At 31.7% G+C, this 19,674-nt stretch overlaps 1 protein-coding gene across 1 annotated transcript in view; it reads left to right on the top strand.

The window, feature by feature from the left end:
• The window catches only part of LOC141452471 (uncharacterized), a 121,465-nt gene that overhangs the window by 84,687 nt on the left and 17,104 nt on the right, over nt 1-19,674 (top strand). The window contains exon 3 of the mRNA XM_074124648.1: nt 8,731-8,780. Within this exon, the coding sequence (XP_073980749.1) occupies nt 8,731-8,780 (50 nt within the window). The remainder of the gene's footprint in view (nt 1-8,730; nt 8,781-19,674) is intronic.

The raw sequence follows: 19,674 nt of genomic DNA, 5'->3' as shown, positions 1-19,674 counted from the left end.
GTTGATCTATTGCTTAACGCTTACATAGACAACTTCCTCACTTTGTCTATCCCTTATTGTTAGTCCAATCTACCAGAATTGGTGCTAATTATAACTTCCAATTTAATCCAGAGTTGGTTCATCTAACTTTCCTCTATTTGGAAACTATTATTGCAAGACCAATCTAATTTAAGATTCAAAATTTTAGCCCTGATAGAGGTGTACGCTTGATTTAAAGCAATAATAAACTTTAAACTAGTTTACACAATGTAACGAGAGAGCGGTTTAATCCAGTTAAATTGGAAATTAATGTAATTCGAGGGTTGATTCATTCATTTCTATGTTTATCGACACTATGATTAACACGTTACTGAACAATTAATAAATTTTTTGAAATGCATTAAATTTATTGTTGGAATTACCACACTGTTTTGAAAAAATAGAGCTACATTCCCCAGTGAATCTATTAGAAATAGGCAGGGTCGTAGTTGTCCAAAACGTCTATCAATTCTTATATATATTTTTTTTGGCATTGGCTTTCGCCATACAGCCAGCATCGTCTAGGAGCTTATCACTAGAATATCACTCACTCTCCATTCTTACTTATAAATACATTCGCTTCACACATTCATCCCTCTACTATATACAACTATTTACATAAACTACAGCTAATGGATGGATCAGTACTCTATAGTCCTGCCATCCGTATAGCTTAACCGAAATTAAAATCACGTAATCCTTCTCTAAGCATTTTCTTCCATTCATTCTATAACTTTTACATACATTCATATATCATTGCTAGCTCTGCTACAAATTTTACCGCATAGATGTTGCTGGAAAATATTATGTCTTCGTAGCGAAATGGTGCATCTAAATACCTGTATATGTCGTCAAACATTCGTTTCCTTTCTACTACATAACGTGGACATATCATTATTATACGTTTGAAATCCTCCTCCTCATTGCAATCTTATATTTTCTGTCTCAAGAATGGGTTACATGTTGGCTGAGTAAATGTAGTCCAAGGTGGCGTGTTTGAACGGAAGTTGGTATCTCTCTGTTGCTGATTTGTTTTCCTTCAATCTTACTTTCCATTTTTTGTTCACACCAAGAAAAGATATGTCCGGATCGTTTTCAGATATATGAGAAAGCTTGAGCAGGATAAGATTTTGTAGATAATATTCTAGTAACAACTGCATAAGTTGTAATCAAGGATTCGGGATAGAAACGAAAAACAGCGGTGAATTCTGTGTATAAAACTGGGCCAAGAATTTTTTTTTTTGCGTTATGCCAGCTTAGATGAGTTTGATGTCAAAGTAGTAGGAATTTGTCAGATAGAAGTAAAGAATTTAGTGGTTCGAAAGCCTGTTTCACGTTCAGGAAGGCACCATCACAAAAGTTATTGCTTAAAAAAGAATTACGATTCCAGAAAAACATGCTTCACTAATAAAATAAAAATAGTTTGTTCAAATTCCCTTAATTCAATTGTAGTATAACTGAAAACTGTCTTCTTTTTTTTCTTAGTTTGTATCCTACTTTTGTATTTTTAGAAGAGAATTAGTTGTAATCAAGTCACGTTCTTTCCAATAACCGGAAATAGGATTATTTTGAATAAGACGCCAACACAATAATAAAATGAAATAGTTACAGAAATTCAGGAATACAAAAGAATGTTTCTAAGAATCGTGTACAAGATGGACAAGAAGGAAAGATAAATTCTGATTTGATTAATAGCCCGTTGAGGTGATAGAAGGATGTATTCGATGGTCAGTAAGAGTGTGAAGTACATGTACAAGAGAGGCACGTTCTAACTGGTCCAGCAATGATGCTCTTTACCGTCCGAATGATCTGCTTGTAACAGTGAAAGTAAGCGTTACGACGTACAATACTGTGAGAACATTAACTGATAGTGTCACGATCTCGAGCGGGGTTTTCACTGTCCATATGAGCTCTCTTCCTATTCATAAATCTTTCTCTTTGATTAGTATTTCCTATTAATAGAAGTAGAAGAATAATGAGATAAATCTGTAAATTCAATAATTAATATAGAAGAATGTAATGAAAATTCTTAGGTGCCACGGTAGCCGAGCGGTTAGAGGCGAGACCTGCGAAGCTAATATGTATTGTGGTACTGGGTTCGATTCCCGGTCTTGGTCTTGGATTTTATTTAATGTTTAATAAAAAGAAATTTACAGTAAAGTATGTTTGCTAGTCGCCACCGTCCACGACACCTAATTGGTAGGTGGACGTTAAGCCCCGCCTAAAAAATAGGCGTTTACTTTACTACTACTTACTAATGAAAATTCTTGCAGAAAGTACTCTAAAACGAGAAGTTGGTAAATCTATTGTAAGGTTTGTATATTTAAAAGCCTCTTTAAACGCTTGGTTTATCTGGCAGTTTTTCGTTTTTACGTCATGATAGTACGATTAGCGTAAAGAACGGGGTAGTCATAACCTGTGAGACCTTTGTTATTGTGACTGAGTTCTAGGGCTCCAATTACCTTCACTCAACTGACAGATCGTTCAGGTAATTACTCAGTACCATCAGTTGCAAGGGAAATTTCAGTATGGCGTCATCAGTAAATTAGAGCATCGTATCATTTATCGAATCTTTTCCAAACAGTGGCGTTTGGATTTCAGAAATCAGTTCTTATAGTGACGTCCATCCAAGATAGTAATAGTAGTCCTGGGTCTTCTGTGCTGCCCAATTTTACATCACCAGATTATACTCCAATCCATAATCATACTTTTCGGATAAAGAGTATCACACCTTGGTTCATACTCTTCTATCTTTTACCTGCTTTACAATTTCCGTCCTTCAGTACAATTCTTCAAAAATTGGTGCCAAACGATTGAAGAGAATTTGCCAATTTGTTTTATAATTCATGCCTTAAAGCCAACTAGGAGAACAGACACAAAAAATAAAAAAAAAACCTGTAGTAACTACTGACTAAAAACTGGACTGTGACTTACACGGTCAGTTCAGTTTAGTTGAACGGTTTTTAGTCACTTCTTTAGGCAGAATCCACTAAACTGGACAGATAAACTAAGCGTGTACGTGGACTATAAGACAAGAATAATGGTTGATTTCTTATAGAACAAAAGCTCTGTTGGCCAAATAGTATTCAATTGGAGCTAAAGTAGTTTGACTAGTGCGGGACAATTAACTAGATGATGCAGTAAGGGTTTTGTGCACAAAGCTAGACAATATGGCAATCAATATCACAATATTATTAAAATCAGAATATTTCATGAAGCGATTAGCTCCTCATGCATTTCTCCATAAGTAAACAATGACTGGCATACGGAAACGGGTATTCACTTTTGGCATCAAGTTTTCAACACTTTTCTTGCCATAAAAGATACATTTATTTCTTAAGTTATATAATTTAAATAACTGGATTGATAATCAAACATAATTACCAATCACATCCAATAAATAGGAACTTTCTGGGAAATGCGAAGTAAGATTTTTCTAGAATCCGTAGAGAGTCTAAAATCAGAAATACGACCCAATTTTACAACCAATCATAAAATAAGAACCGCCTGTTGAGCTAAAGTGGCTCCTGAGAATGGATACTAAAGACCTGTTATTACGAATACCTTATCAAAGCCAATTGAGTAACAAATCTATTCTCTGATCCTATTGCAAAACTTTCCTTGAAAACGGTGATATTAAAAAAAAAAAAGTACTTCGAAATGGCCTAAATACAAGTTCTAGATGGTTAAAACTAGATAAACTGAACCTTATATGATGTAGAACAGCACGATCAACTAGATGTTAAAGCCTCTACAATCTCAATGGAGCAGAAACTAAAGGCCTCTATCTGCTAATTGGTGGAAATTAATAGGACATTAAACTAGATGGTGTAGAACAGAAAACTCTGCAGGCTAAATGGTGTAGAGTAGGAGCTATGCTAGTTAATCGAGAACATCTCTAAACTAGATGGTGCAGTACGAAACTCTCTATTGGCTAAATAGTGTAGAATAAGAGCCTTATAACCTAGTTGGTGTAGAACCAGGACATCGCTAGAACCTTCTGCAGTAATCATCATAAATGCGTCTCATTATCAGTGGTGATTCTTCATGAATGCATCTAATGCAGAAAGCCTTGAAATTGTCTTTTTATATCACCATTATTTTGGCAGAATTAATAACATTGGTTTCACTATGTTCATAATTTTGAAAACGTACCGGCGAGTAACGCGCTATATATTCAATGTGGCGAAGTTTGTGGTAATTTATCGAAACTAACCAATGAAACTACAAGGCATGGGAAATTAGGTTGCAAACACGCAATTTTAAACTTGGACCATTGGCTGGCTAAACGTCCGAGACATAAAGTTAAAACTTTTATTAAGTGAGAGATGCTTAAACAAAATTTTGCTTAACATTATAAAAAAATAATAATAGGAAGTTCTTTTTCTTCAAAATGTCTTCAATGTTCACCATTTATTTCTAAGATTTTGTGAGTCTTCAACAAACAAGGTTTTAAACGTTCACAAGAAAAATGTTCTCTCACTTTTTAAAATAAGGTAATTTTGACCTCGATTTTTTTTTTTTCATTCATTTTTAATTTTCTCCTTTTTAATCTCCTTATTAGAGATTTTAAAGATACGCGTGAATATTCCCACAGGCACTTATAAAGGAGCTAAGTTGAAAATAATTAAAAAAGAAAATATTAATGAACTTTACAAATCTGTTTTAATTTTAAAACAATGTTACAATTTTTAATTTACTTATATTTTTAAATAAACTCTGTTTACAGATTAACAAATTAATAAAATTGTTGATAAACTATATATAAATTGAATAATATCACTAAGAAATGGGAAACACAATTAAATGATAAAATATGAAAGATTGATTACGTACATGAAGTTACTCCAGTTTGTAAATCAGATAACCTGCAGTAACGTTTACATGGCCACTGAACGCGCTAACATTGGCTTTCCTGATCTTTTAGGTTTTGTTTTGCTCATTTACACCTTATTTTCTTCTCACTGATCAAACCATTATCTCCTTAATATCTCCATTTCTTGCTTTTTGTTTTTGCTTAATTATCTGAAATTTTAATTTAAACTGATTTAATTTGAACTCACATGAATGTCATTCAATATCTTCGCTTTTGATAGTCTCCTGATAAGACAAAGTGGTACCAACACGGCTATTTCAAAAAACAAAATTATTGACACTTTAAGTTTGTTATGAAAGGAATATTGAATTGTGATGTAAAGGAATGATTATTTGAAGAATTTTTTATGTTGACAATGAGACAGTGCTTACAGTTTGAAAATTCTACGTTACCTTAGTTAAAAACCATTTCCTTGGGTTCCTACTTTATTCTTTGGAGTAAAAGTCTGATGGACCTTTACTTCGCGTAAAGAGCCCTTAGCGGTGTTCAAGGCTTGCTTGTTTGAATGGGACGGTTGCAAAGTGGTGACTGCACCCACAGCTGCGGCCTTAGAGTTTCTCCTTAGTCTGGTTCTTCTTCGTAACCAGAGTTACGAAGAACAATGCTGTTAAAGAGACAAGCTTCCTTCAGCTCCAAGCACAATGGAATACATAAAAGCTATGCAAGAAGCTGGATGCGGATTTAGTCTTTCTGGTGGAGTTAATCGCAAAATACCGATTACGGTAAAACGGTAAATTTTGCACTGCTTTGTAAGTGGAAGGTCGCTATTTCGAGTCCCGCTGGTAACTATTTATAAATATAATATACTCATATTATTGTAAAAATGGTGCATCCGAAGTTAGTAGTGGGATGCTTGAAAAAAAGTAGGTATTTATTTACTATTTACTTTTAAGTAAAAAAACATTACCGAATTACTAATAACAAGATGAAGGCCTGAATGAAGTAGCTGAAAGATTGAAAGTGGGTCTTCGTCTAAATGCTGGCCTTAGACTTCAAAAAATTGAGCACCTTAGTATCTTGCTAGCCTATCTGATTTTTGCCAACTTCAATTTCAACTTATATTGTGAACATTCAAAGTAATTTGTGGCTTTTTAAGGGTTCACATTTGAGGAATGTGTAAATTATAAAAAATAAGGTAAAAATAAGGTCCATCTAATAGTCGAGAGTACTGTTTATGTAATGTCCGTACAAATGTGGCATTATTATTATAAAAAAAAAATGTATAATTATTGGAAACAACTAATATTATCTAAATAATTACTTACAATCTAGTATTTACCAAAGCGAATCATTCAACAAGTTAATTACTGACAGAAATGAGTAAAATTTTGGTAAGTCAGGAAATAAGGTCTAGTTGAGGCGGTGGGAGAGTTACTGGAGTTGTGAGAACATCCGAGATTCTAAACAATGTTGTTTTTTAAGGTTGTTGTTTTTGAAAAGCGGTATTTTTATTATTTAATACCTGTGTAAATACACACGTCTGAATGGTGAAAGTTCTGATTGGTATACAAAAGTTCTTTCTATTGTTGGCTCTTTTATTGGCTAAACTTATTGGTTAGCAAAACGATCAATCTTGACATGAGATCAGCAAATTATCTTTTAAATGGGTATTGAGGAAATATCTAGTTCTATAATATTTTTCAATTACTTTAGTTTATCATCATTATTATTATTTATTTTATTTTTTAATGATTTAAGACGCGTCAACATCTGAGGTAATTGGCGCCCGGAGCTTTTTTCAGTGCACTGCCGGCTCTCGAGTTCTCTTGATACAGATAGCACTGTCCATCACCGGACAGTGAGCTGTAAGAAGCTCCTAGGAAGAGAAAATCTAAGGGTTAGCAGCTGGATTCGAACCAGCGACCTCCGCGTGGGAGTCAAGTACGCTAACCTTATAGCTAATCCCTTCCCTTATTTTTTTTTTTTTTTGGCGCATCAACAGCTGAGGTTATTAGCGCCCGGAGCTTTTTCCAGTGCACTGCCGGCCTCCGGACAGTGTTCTCTCGTTACAGACAACACTGTCCATCACCGGACAGTGAGCTGTAAGAAGCTCCTAGGAAGAGAAAATCTAAGGGTTAGCAGCTGGATTCGAACCAGCGACCTCCGCGTGGGAGTCAAGTACGCTAACCTTATAGCTAATCCCTTCCCTTATTTTTTTTTTTTTTTTTTTGGCGCATCAACAGCTGAGGTCATTAGCGCCCGGAGCTTTTTCCAGTGCACTGCCGGCCTCCGGACAGTGTTCTCTCGTTACAGACAACACTGTCCATCACCGGACAGTGAGCTGTAAGAAGCTCCTAGGAAGAGAAAATCTAAGGGTTAGCAGCTGGATTCGAACCCGGGACCTCCGCGTGGGAATCGAGTACGCTAACCACATAGCTAATCCCTCCCCTTTCCCTTCCCTTATTATTATTATTATTATTACTATTATTATTATTATTTTTTTTTTTGGGCGCATCAACAGCTGAGGTTATTAGCGCCCGGAGCTTTTTCCAGTGCACTGCCGGTCTCCGGACAGTGTTCTCTCGTTACAGACAACACTGTCCATCACCGGACAGTGAGCTGTAAGAAGCTCCTAGGAAGAGAAAATCTAAGGGTCAGCAGTTGGATTCGAACCAGGGACCTCCGCGTGGGAGTCAAGTACGCTAACCTTATAGCTAATCCCTTCCCTTATTATTATTATTATTATTACTATTATTATTATTATTATTTTTTTTTGGCGCATCAACAGCTGAGGTTATTAGCGCCCAGAGCTTTTTCCAGTGCACTGCCGGTCTCCGGACAGTGTTCTCTCGTTACAGACAACACTGTCCATCACCGGACAGTGAGCTGTAAGAAGCTCCTAGGAATACTATTTTTTTTTTTTTTTTTTTTTTGCGCATCAACAGCTGAGGTCATTAGCGCCCGGAGCTTTTTCCAGTGCACTGCCGGCCTCCGGACAGTGTTCTCTCGTTACAGACAACACTGTCCATCACCGGACAGTGAGCTGTAAGAAGCTCCTAGGAAGAGAAAATCTAAGGGTCAGCAGCTGGATTCGAACCCGGGACCTCCGCGTGGGAGTCCAGTATGCTAACCTCATAGCTAATCCCTTCCCTATTATTATTATTATTATTATTATTATTATTCTTAGGTACTTTAAAACCTTAGATTATACCTAATATTGCTTTAAAGAAAAATCGACTACTACCCACATCCTAATTGTCCTAACTTTTGTAGGAAAGTGCGCTAATTGATAAAAAATATGAACAATTGCACCTTAAATGTAGTTCAGGCTCAAATACTTGCTGTTGAAGAGTTTTCAGTCATTTCAAAACTTACAGTTCAAAAGAAATATGTATTTCAAAAATTTGGAACTATCTTATCACACTTTTTTTTTGTGAGAATAAGAAAATAGAAGTGAATTTTTATATTAATCCAGACTATTCTCATAAATCAAACAAGTTTAATTGAACATTATGGTCGATTGATTATTCTTGCAATTATCGATATTGTATGAGTGTGTGAGTGAGAGAGAGATCTAAGTTTGAAGAGAGTTCATACGATTAGCTTTTGAAAGAAACATGAAGTAAAAGCATTCGATAACTCTAAGCAACGGTATTCAGGAAGTAGTAGTAAGGTCATCAAATTGGAATTAGCTGCCAGCTTTTTTCTGGTTCATGGGCTTTGACAATTCTTTTGTTTCTGTTAAATCTTCTATTTCAAAATTGGATTCGTTGCTTTCCCTTTTTTAAACTAAAAACAGTAATTGCTAGAAAAGAAATTAGCAGTTTTTACTGCATTAACATGCAGTTAAAGCAATTATAAATGTGCATTATTAAAAATCTCACTTCCTTTTACAGGAATACTGGTGGTGTCTTCACTTCAGCTCGCAGCTTCTAGAGGAACTCGTGTAAGTAAAAAATTTTGTATTAGTTGATACTTAAAGAGCATTAGTTATGGAGGATACATCGTGTGCAATAACAGTAAAATACATCGTATGCAATAACAGTAAAATACATCGTAGTTTTAAGAAGAACGAATGCACAAACAATAAAGCTTGCTTGCTCTATAGTAAAAGGAGATGCGAACAATATGGTTACTAGATATTGAATATTCACATTGTTTGCAAACTATAGTTTGATTGTTTAACTCCTTTGTCCAAAAAGAAAAAAAAAAAAATATGTTTTATACAAAACTAACCCGGAAATTAATATTGCTACCGTCTTGCGGCCAAATATCTGTTAGGCAAATGTTATTGCTCTGAGACATTTTGTTCTCATTCCACACTCTATGACAATACCACAACTGAATAGAATGGCATCTTTCATATTTTACCGGTGTCACTTTCAATTTATCTATGTCAAGTAAACATCTGTGGTTGTGATTAATATTTAATACCTTTTATTTAGTAGTTTATTAAAGCGTTATTTTTAATGTATTAAAAGTTATTTGTGATATTTGTCCAGTAATGTTTTTGGGTTTTTTGTAAACTGTAGATTAATTTTTCAAGAATTTGAAAAAAAATGCCAATATTTAAGCACATTAGTCGATTTCGCAAATTTTGATGTTTTACTGAAAATATTATAAATGTTAGGTAAAGAACCAACTCAATAATTCTGGGATAACCAATTAAAGTTATACTAAATAGCCTAAGCATTTTAGGCGGAATAGTTGTCTATTCAGTACATGTAAACAGATTCTCGGCTATTTCTCTTCGCATTGCTGTGAGCATTTTTCTTTTAAGAGCGTTTTCACGCTCTGTGATGCAGGTGTTGTGAAAATATGAAACCGTTTTCTTGGTTATTAGTTCGAGAGACTTTTTTGTGTAGTTTGGGTGGAAGTATTATTCGTAGATTAAATGATTTTAATAAGATCTTTAACAGGTAACATATCGCAGTAGATGGTTGTTTATGATGTTAATATTGTCGGGTAAAACATTCTACCTGCACTACCAGTTAGCCGCATGTGGTCATACTCCAGATGTTATTAGCCGCACATTGTTATCCAATTGGGGATTGTACATTGTATTTTAAATATCTAAAAACAGAAGACTGCACCTGTAGCTTTTAGCATTTTATGTATTTATAATATTCATTCTTGCGTTTGGTAAAATACCAACAAAATTGGTTTACTCCTGGCTGATCATATTATATCTTACGATCACATTCCAATAGTATGATTTTCTGGGCGAAAAACTGTTGCTAAAAAACTTAGACTAAAGTTATTTGTGACCTGAACTAGAAAGCTGCCAAAGTTAAAAGATCAATATGTTTTATTTGCCCATACATCGCTCCGTAATAATTGTATAATTATTTTCTATCTCTACGAACTGAAGAGAATTTGCTGGAACAAGGATTCAAATGTTCATTGACAGCATCTTATCAGAAGTTAACGGCAGACTTGCTTAACCAGAAACTAAGAGATTTTAAGGAACATAGTAGACCTGATAGCCTGACATTATAGACGTGGGAAACCATCAAGCCTATTGGGTTGGACAACAATGCTCATGGCAGGTCGTGGTCTTGAATGAGTTAGAAAGCGCAATGTTTGCTGTCAAAGCGCTTGCCAGTTTGATTTCTTCAACGGAGTCTTATTTCATTGAATCGTCTTTTTAAGAACGTCTTGCTTGTGAGCATTAGGCTTACTTCGAACTTTAAAGTAAAGTTAATCATTGGTTCAAAGTAGATTTTTACGGGTCGTTATGACAGTGACTTCAGCTTATTTCATCATCTGCAAGTTGCAAAATTTCTCAACTTAATATCAATCCAAAATTTAAAAATATTGTTTAACTTAATTGATTTGTAAAAAGCCTTTTAATAGTTTGAAATTAGATACATAATTACAGCAATTTCTTAATGTTAACAAGATTATATATCCAATCTACGCTAGCAATACAAATAGTTATAAAAAATACTTAATATATCTATAAGAACATTGTGATTTTACCAATTAGGGGTATTTACTTATCACAAACCATATATTTCTCAAGATTAATACCACAAAATAACCTTTCTCGTGCAGAAAGGTCAGCTAAAAACGAAAAAAGTATATAATCAATAAAATAATAATTCACTACTTAATACGTTATAATAATTATATCAGGTTGGCCTTCACTTTTCTTGATTAAATATTATAATTACAGTTACTCCAAAATTACTTATAATTATTTGTTTATTTTTTTTATTGTTTCATTACTGCGAGCTTTATGCGCCCTTAAGAGTGCAATATTTAAATACCAGCTGGAAAGGAAAAAAAACCCACTTCATTGACAAACATAACTATTCTGATATGATCTAAATTATATCCGCTTCCGGTCTAAAAATTTTTTTAAAAGTGTTTTTGTATCGAAAAGTGACTAAATTCTTCTTTACAATATGACAAAGATATCCAAGGATGGCGATAACTCTTGTATTTATTTACTGCAACCCAATTTTCATGAACCAAATAATTGTCTCAATCCCTAACTAAATGAAAGTTTAGTTTACAATTGAATTACAGAAATGTATGATGCCAATGATGCATTAATCTCTAGAAGAACAAAAATCAGTTATTTTTAAATAGATTAAGCAGCTAATGAACTTCAGGAAAATCTAAAATTGTGATGTTTCAGAAGAATGAAACATACTTTCCAATTGACAATTTTGTAAGCAGATGTACATCTTTAAGATATTTTAAGGAACACTAAACTGTCAATGTATTCAACTGTACTGTCCAGCATATGTTTTTAATATTTAATATTTATACGCAATGTTTAACAGTTCTCTGGCCATAATTTCAATTCATTGAACACTTTTTACCTTGCATGGCGACGTTGCAAAGAACAATCATTTCCACAAAGATGTTGGGGCTATAGTTCGGCTACCTATATGTTCGGCTTTTTAAAAACCTCTTTCCTTGATAATTTTTGTTCCAGACAATCCTTAAACTTCTTCCAACGTTGTCTATGTTCTCGTAATTTCAATTGTTTGGACAAAAACACGGTTTCTATGGCCATGAATTCCATCTTGATAACATCGGAATTTTACTATGTAGAAAATCGCGATTCTCTTCGTATCTTCACTTTTGAATCATTACTATTTACACAATCATGTAGCATGGAAACACTTTTTGTTCATGTTTAAAATGACTCCAAGTTGCATTTTTGTAAAATACAAAACAAAATTTCTCGTTTGAAAAAATATACCTAGTTAGAGCTTTTTTTAATTTAGCAATTTGTTTATTGTCACGGACTGTTCACTAAAAACAATTTGTTCGTATTCAGAGGACACCAGAACGTTATTTTCTGGGGAAACTAATTTTATAAATCTAACACAATAGTGATTCTTCCTTTTTCGCCACTGAAGAGGAATTAAGAAAGAGGAGCGAAGTGAAAGAAAGTTAAGCTGAAATATAACCAGACAAGTAACCATTTTGAAATTAATGTTCTTCTTGTCATAATCAAAAGTTAAATGAAACACGTCTATCTTAACAGTGATGTAAACTTTTGCTGGTGACCTGCAAACGGTTCTACTCTCTGAAATTCCAGCAACAAACATAAATGACTATTACATGTTAATAGCTATTAATCTGTTGTGGTTACAAACTTTGATATCAATCATTGGCCCCCACAGCTTTCATACTGTCCGTACTTTGCCTTCCATTTCACTTTACAGATGTTATTAAACTTGCATCTTGCATTAGCCTGACAAGCCGACGTGGCTAATCTTACTTCACTTCTCGATGTTCTAAGTTATAGGTTCTATTTTCTTCAACTTGCATATTTTACTGAATATTAGTTTAATAATAATTAATTGATTGTAATAAATCAATATTTTAGAGAGAAGTGTGACGTACCAGCTTCATTTTAAACATAACTCCCATAAATATGAACTACAAATAGTAAAATCTGAACAAAAGCGACATAATAATAACAATATTGTTTAAATTCACAATAAATACGTACAATTACCCATATTTATAAAAAGAGTAAAGCTACGAAAATGGTTTTATTTCCCACTGGTTTTGAACGACAGCAGAATTACTGCTTAGTTCTATCATGCACGTAACTTTACAGTACTTGCACTGCTGAAATGTCATTTCAAATTTGGTAGCAATAAGGCTGGGAAGATACCATGTTTGAGCAGTTAAATTAATCGTTAAAACAAGATGTATTAAGGTACTAGTTTCGCTTCCCAGTCTAAGCCTTGGGCTTCACTTAATGGTTATAATTAGAGAAATTTATAGCCGAATAGGTTTGATAACGCCTCTGTCTAAGACACCTAATTCGGCCATCGGACTTCAAGATTGCCTGAAAAAGCATTTCTTTACTTTCTCCGTATGACCGGGATCTATATTAATGTTCTATAACGCTGATTACAACTATCTATTTGCAGAATTCCTAATGCTGCAAAGGTTACAAACAAAAAAACACTCTGAGAATTAATTGTGTTAATTTAAATTAAACAGTTGTAAATTAAGAACTCGTACAAGTCAGAAAGAGTTTAAATATCAGAATAAAATTGCTAAATGCCAACGTTTTCTTGCATTATGACCACATAAAGTACATCGCAATGTTTAAACAGTGCTTACCCTTTTGCATATTGTACTTACATCATAAGTTAGCAGACATTGTTAGTTATTTAACAACCTCCTAAATGCTCTTAAATGAGAATTTATATAAATAAAAAGTTAATTAGATAACATGCTGACATGTAGTTATGGGAATTGTGATCTTTTTGTTTTCTTTTATTGAAAAAAACTTAGAAATAGTTGGACGTTATCTAAGTGATATTTTATTACATCTAGATTGAAACTTAGTTTTGTATGAATTGCATAATCTTTAGTTAGCTCAGTATCGACAAGCAATGCAAAAATGTGGTCTTGAGTGTGAATTCAACATACTTTACACATTACTTAAATTACTTTCTAAATATTTATAAAAGTAGGTTCTCATTAAATTAAAATTAATAAGTTGCGAGGAATTATTGTAATGAGGAGAATAAAAATATTGGACTAATTTCTAATACGGAAGTTCCAAGACCCTTAATACCTACAAACGATTCGACATTAAATTAAACTTCAGACTTGATTGTACATATCATTATTCCCTTAAGTGTGAAAGCATTGACTGCCTTAAGATGGTATCAATAGTCTATCTTGGCGACAATCTTCGAGATGTCGATGTGTCGAGATGTGTGAAAACGTTATTTTTATTATTTTTCGGTAAGTAAATTTTACACTGTTCTGGTAAAAAAAGAGTGTGTAGCTAGTGAATCTTGGAGTATATAATCTTGTCTATAATTGTGTAAATTTTAGATAAAAATCTATCGAGCAGAAAACGAGATATTTAGGGTTATAATTTGTTTTCTTTTATAAAGGGAAAACTTTAACTTCAAATATCTCGAAAACTATTTGATCGATTTTGTTTATATTTTAACTGTATATGGAGACTACTATTGTCTATAATTGTGTAAATTTTAGATAAAAATCTATCGAGCAGAAAACGAGATATTTAGGGTTATAATTTGTTTTCTTTTATAAAGGGAAAACTTTAACTTCAAATATCTCGAAAACTATTTGATCGATTTTGTTTATATTTTACCTGTATATGGAGACTACTATTGTCTATAATTGTGTAAATTTTAGATAAAAATCTATCGAGCAGAAAACGAGATATTTAGGGTTATAATTTGTTTTCTTTTATAAAGGGAAAACTTTAACTTCAAATATCTCGAAAACTATTTGATCGATTTTGTTTATATTTTAACTGTATATGGAGACTACTATTGTCTATAATTGTGTAAATTTTAGATAAAAATCTATCGAGCAGAAAACGAGATATTTAGGGTTATAATTTGTTTTCTTTTATAAAGGGAAAACTTTAACTTCAAATATCTCGAAAACTATTTGATCGATTTTGTTTATATTTTACCTGTATATGGAGACTACTATTGTCTATAATTGTGTAAATTTTAGATAAAAATCTATCGAGCAGAAAACGAGATATTTAGGGTTATAATTTGTTTTCTTTTATAAAGAGAAAAGTTTAACTTCAAATATCTCGAAAACTACTCGATCGATTTTGTTTATATTTTACCTGTATATGGAGACTACTATTGTCTATAATTGTGTAAATTTTAGTAAAAAAACTATCGAGCAGAAAACGAGATATTTAGGGTTATAATTTGTTTTCGTTTTATAAAGGGAAAACTTTAACTTCAAATATCTCGAAAACTACTCGATCGATTTTGTTTATATTTTACCTGCATATGGAAACTACTATTGTCTATAATTGTGTAAATTTTAGATAAAAATCTATCGAGCAGAAAACGAGATATTTAGGGTTATAATTTGTTTTCTTTTATAAAGGGAAAACTTTAACTTCAAATATCTCGAAAACTATTTGATCGATTTTGTTTATATTTTAACTGTATATGGAGACTACTATTGTCTATAATTGTGTAAATTTTAGATAAAAATCTATCGAGCAGAAAACGAGATATTTAGGGTTATAATTTGTTTTCTTTTATAAAGGGAAAACTTTAACTTCAAATATCTCGAAAACTATTTGATCGATTTTGTTTATATTTTAACTGTATATGGAGACTACTATTGTCTATAATTGTGTAAATTTTAGATAAAAATCTATCGAGCAGAAAACGAGATATTTAGGGTTATAATTTGTTTTCTTTTATAAAGGGAAAACTTTAACTTCAAATATCTCGAAAACTACTCGATCGATTTTGTTTATATTTTACCTGCATATGGAAACTACTATTGTCTATAATTGTGTAAATTTTAGATAAAAATCTATCGAGCAGAAAACGAGATATTTAGGGTTATAATTTGTTTTCTTTTATAAAGGGAAAACTTTAACTTCAAATATCTCGAAAACTATTTGATCGATTTTGTTTATATTTTAACTGTATATGGAGACTACTATTGTCTATAATTGTGTAAATTTTAGATAAAAATCTATCGAGCAGAAAACGAGATATTTAGGGTTATAATTTGTTTTCTTTTATAAAGGGAAAACTTTAACTTCAAATATCTCGAAAACTATTTGATCGATTTTGTTTATATTTTAACTGTATATGGAGACTACTATTGTCTATAATTGTGTAAATTTTAGATAAAAATCTATCGAGCAGAAAACGAGATATTTAGGGTTATAATTTGTTTTCTTTTATAAAGGGAAAACTTTAACTTCAAATATCTCGAAAACTATTTGATCGATTTTGTTTATATTTTAACTGTATATGGAGACTACTATTGTCTATAATTGTGTAAATTTTAGATAAAAATCTATCGAGCAGAAAACGAGATATTTAGGGTTATAATTTGTTTTCTTTTATAAAGGGAAAACTTTAACTTCAAATATCTCGAAAACTATTTGATCGATTTTGTTTATATTTTAACTGTATATGGAGACTACTATTGTCTATAATTGTGTAAATTTTAGATAAAAATCTATCGAGCAGAAAACGAGATATTTAGGGTTATAATTTGTTTTCTTTTATAAAGGGAAAACTTTAACTTCAAATATCTCGAAAACTATTTGATCGATTTTGTTTATATTTTAACTGTATATGGAGACTACTATTGTCTATAATTGTGTAAATTTTAGATAAAAATCTATCGAGCAGAAAACGAGATATTTAGGGTTATAATTTGTTTTCTTTTATAAAGGGAAAACTTTAACTTCAAATATCTCGAAAACTATTTGATCGATTTTGTTTATATTTTAACTGTATATGGAGACTACTATTGTCTATAATTGTGTAAATTTTAGATAAAAATCTATCGAGCAGAAAACGAGATATTTAGGGTTATAATTTGTTTTCTTTTATAAAGGGAAAACTTTAACTTCAAATATCTCGAAAACTATTTGATCGATTTTGTTTATATTTTACCTGTATATGGAGACTACTATTGTCTATAATTGTGTAAATTTTAGATAAAAATCTATCGAGCAGAAAACGAGATATTTAGGGTTATAATTTGTTTTCTTTTATAAAGGGAAAACTTTAACTTCAAATATCTCGAAAACTATTTGATCGATTTTGTTTATATTTTAACTGTATATGGAGACTACTATTGTCTATAATTGTGTAAATTTTAGATAAAAATCTATCGAGCAGAAAACGAGATATTTAGGGTTATAATTTGTTTTCTTTTATAAAGGGAAAACTTTAACTTCAAATATCTCGAAAACTATTTGATCGATTTTGTTTATATTTTAACTGTATATGGAGACTACTATTGTCTATAATTGTGTAAATTTTAGATAAAAATCTATCGAGCAGAAAACGAGATATTTAGGGTTATAATTTGTTTTCTTTTATAAAGGGAAAACTTTAACTTCAAATATCTCGAAAACTATTTGATCGATTTTGTTTATATTTTACCTGTATATGGAGACTACTATTGTCTATAATTGTGTAAATTTTAGATAAAAATCTATCGAGCAGAAAACGAGATATTTAGGGTTATAATTTGTTTTCTTTTATAAAGGGAAAACTTTAACTTCAAATATCTCGAAAACTATTTGATCGATTTTGTTTATATTTTAACTGTATATGGAGACTACTATTGTCTATAATTGTGTAAATTTTAGATAAAAATCTATCGAGCAGAAAACGAGATATTTAGGGTTATAATTTGTTTTCTTTTATAAAGGGAAAACTTTAACTTCAAATATCTCGAAAACTATTTGATCGATTTTGTTTATATTTTACCTGTATATGGAGACTACTATTGTCTATAATTGTGTAAATTTTAGATAAAAATCTATCGAGCAGAAAACGAGATATTTAGGGTTATAATTTGTTTTCTTTTATAAAGAGAAAAGTTTAACTTCAAATATCTCGAAAACTACTCGATCGATTTTGTTTATATTTTACCTGTATATGGAGACTACTATTGTCTATAATTGTGTAAATTTTAGTAAAAAAACTATCGAGCAGAAAACGAGATATTTAGGGTTATAATTTGTTTTCGTTTTATAAAGGGAAAACTTTAACTTCAAATATCTCGAAAACTACTCGATCGATTTTGTTTATATTTTACCTGCATATGGAAACTACTATTGTCTATAATTGTGTAAATTTTAGATAAAAATCTATCGAGCAGAAAACGAGATATTTAGGGTTATAATTTGTTTTCTTTTATAAAGAGAAAAGTTTAACTTCAAATATCTCGAAAACTACTCGATCGATTTTGTTTATATTTTACCTGTATATGGAGACTACTATTGTCTATAATTGTGTAAATTTTAGTAAAAAAACTATCGAGCAGAAAACGAGATATTTAGGGTTATAATTTGTTTTCGTTTTATAAAGGGAAAACTTTAACTTCAAATATCTCGAAAACTACTCGATCGATTTTGTTTATATTTTACCTGCATATGGAAACTACTATTGTCTATAATTGTGGAATTTTTAGTAAAAAAACTATCGAGCAGAAAACGAGATATTTAGGGTTATAATTTGTTTTCGTTTTATAAAGGGAAAACTTTAACTTCAAATATCTCGAAAACTACTCGATCGATTTTGTTTATATTTTACCTGCATATGGAAACTACTATTGTCTATAATTGTGGAATTTTTAGTAAAAAAACTATCGAGCAGAAAACGAGATATTTAGGGTTATAATTTGTTTTCGTTTTATAAAGGGAAAACTTTAACTTCAAATATCTCGAAAACTACTCGATCGATTTTGTTTATATTTTACCTGCATATGGAAACTACTATTGTCTATAATTGTGGAATTTTTAGTAAAAAAACTATCGAGCAGAAAACGAGATATTTAGGGTTATAATTTGTTTTCGTTTTATAAAGGGAAAACTTTAACTTCAAATATCTCGAAAACTATTTGATCGATTTTGTTTATATTTTAACTGTATATGGAGACTACTATTGTCTATAATTGTGTAAAATATAGTAACAATCTATTGAGTAGAAAACGAGATATTTAGAGTTCAAGTTTGGTTCAGTTCGAAACAGTGAAAACGTCCTTTGAATCAGGAAATGAGTTTCTTGATAGAAGAGAAATGATTTTGTGCCACTAAGATCATATGAGGCATTTATGAAGTGACATGATGAGGCAATACGGCAAGCTACTAGTCGATTACAACAACTTGCGCACTTGTTGCAGGAATAGTCAAATCCTTTTTCTTAGTGTGAGAGTGAATAAGAAGATAAAGGATGGTATCGCATGAACTTATCCCTCAACAATCCGCCGAAACTTTTTAGGGGAAAAGACGTCCGCTTCTTCCTGTAGAAAAATTTGATGGCAAATATATTTCCACTGGCTAAATTTGGTTACAATTCTTTCATATTGATCTGGTCGAAGAGAGAGCCATTGGACCACAATTAAACGCTATAACGTTTTGGCTCAAGAAGACAATTGGTTAAGTACGTCTTGGACGTTTTTTGAAACTAGGAAGAAGTAGGTATTTCAATAGGAATTTGTTTTGGATGGATGTATTACGGACCTTCATCGCTAAAAACTGGGCAGTACATACTCCAAAATGTAACAACGTTATCCAGTTTTAGCTAATCGCAAAGTAGTTTCCACCTCTGTTGATCTAAAGAGACTAATTAAAAAACTTGGTTACATTGAATGGACCCAAAAGTTGAGTTAGGCTCAATCTGACGACTTTATTCCATCCAAGACACACTTTCTTTGTGGGAGTAAATTAAATAACTTCGTAAGATCTACAACTGGTTTAAGAGTTGTTCAAAATCCAAGTTATGACATCATAGAGGTGTCGAAATTTTTACACCAATCAATCACTGAAGAGCAATACAGAACTTTGTAATAAA

Source organism: Rhodnius prolixus, unplaced genomic scaffold, assembly GCF_049639745.1.
Source record: "Rhodnius prolixus isolate KJV_2025 unplaced genomic scaffold, Rpr scaffold_3, whole genome shotgun sequence".
NCBI lineage: Eukaryota > Metazoa > Arthropoda > Insecta > Hemiptera > Reduviidae > Rhodnius > Rhodnius prolixus.
Note: the sequence above shows the minus strand (reverse complement) of the source record. Positions and strands in the feature narration are given on the sequence as shown.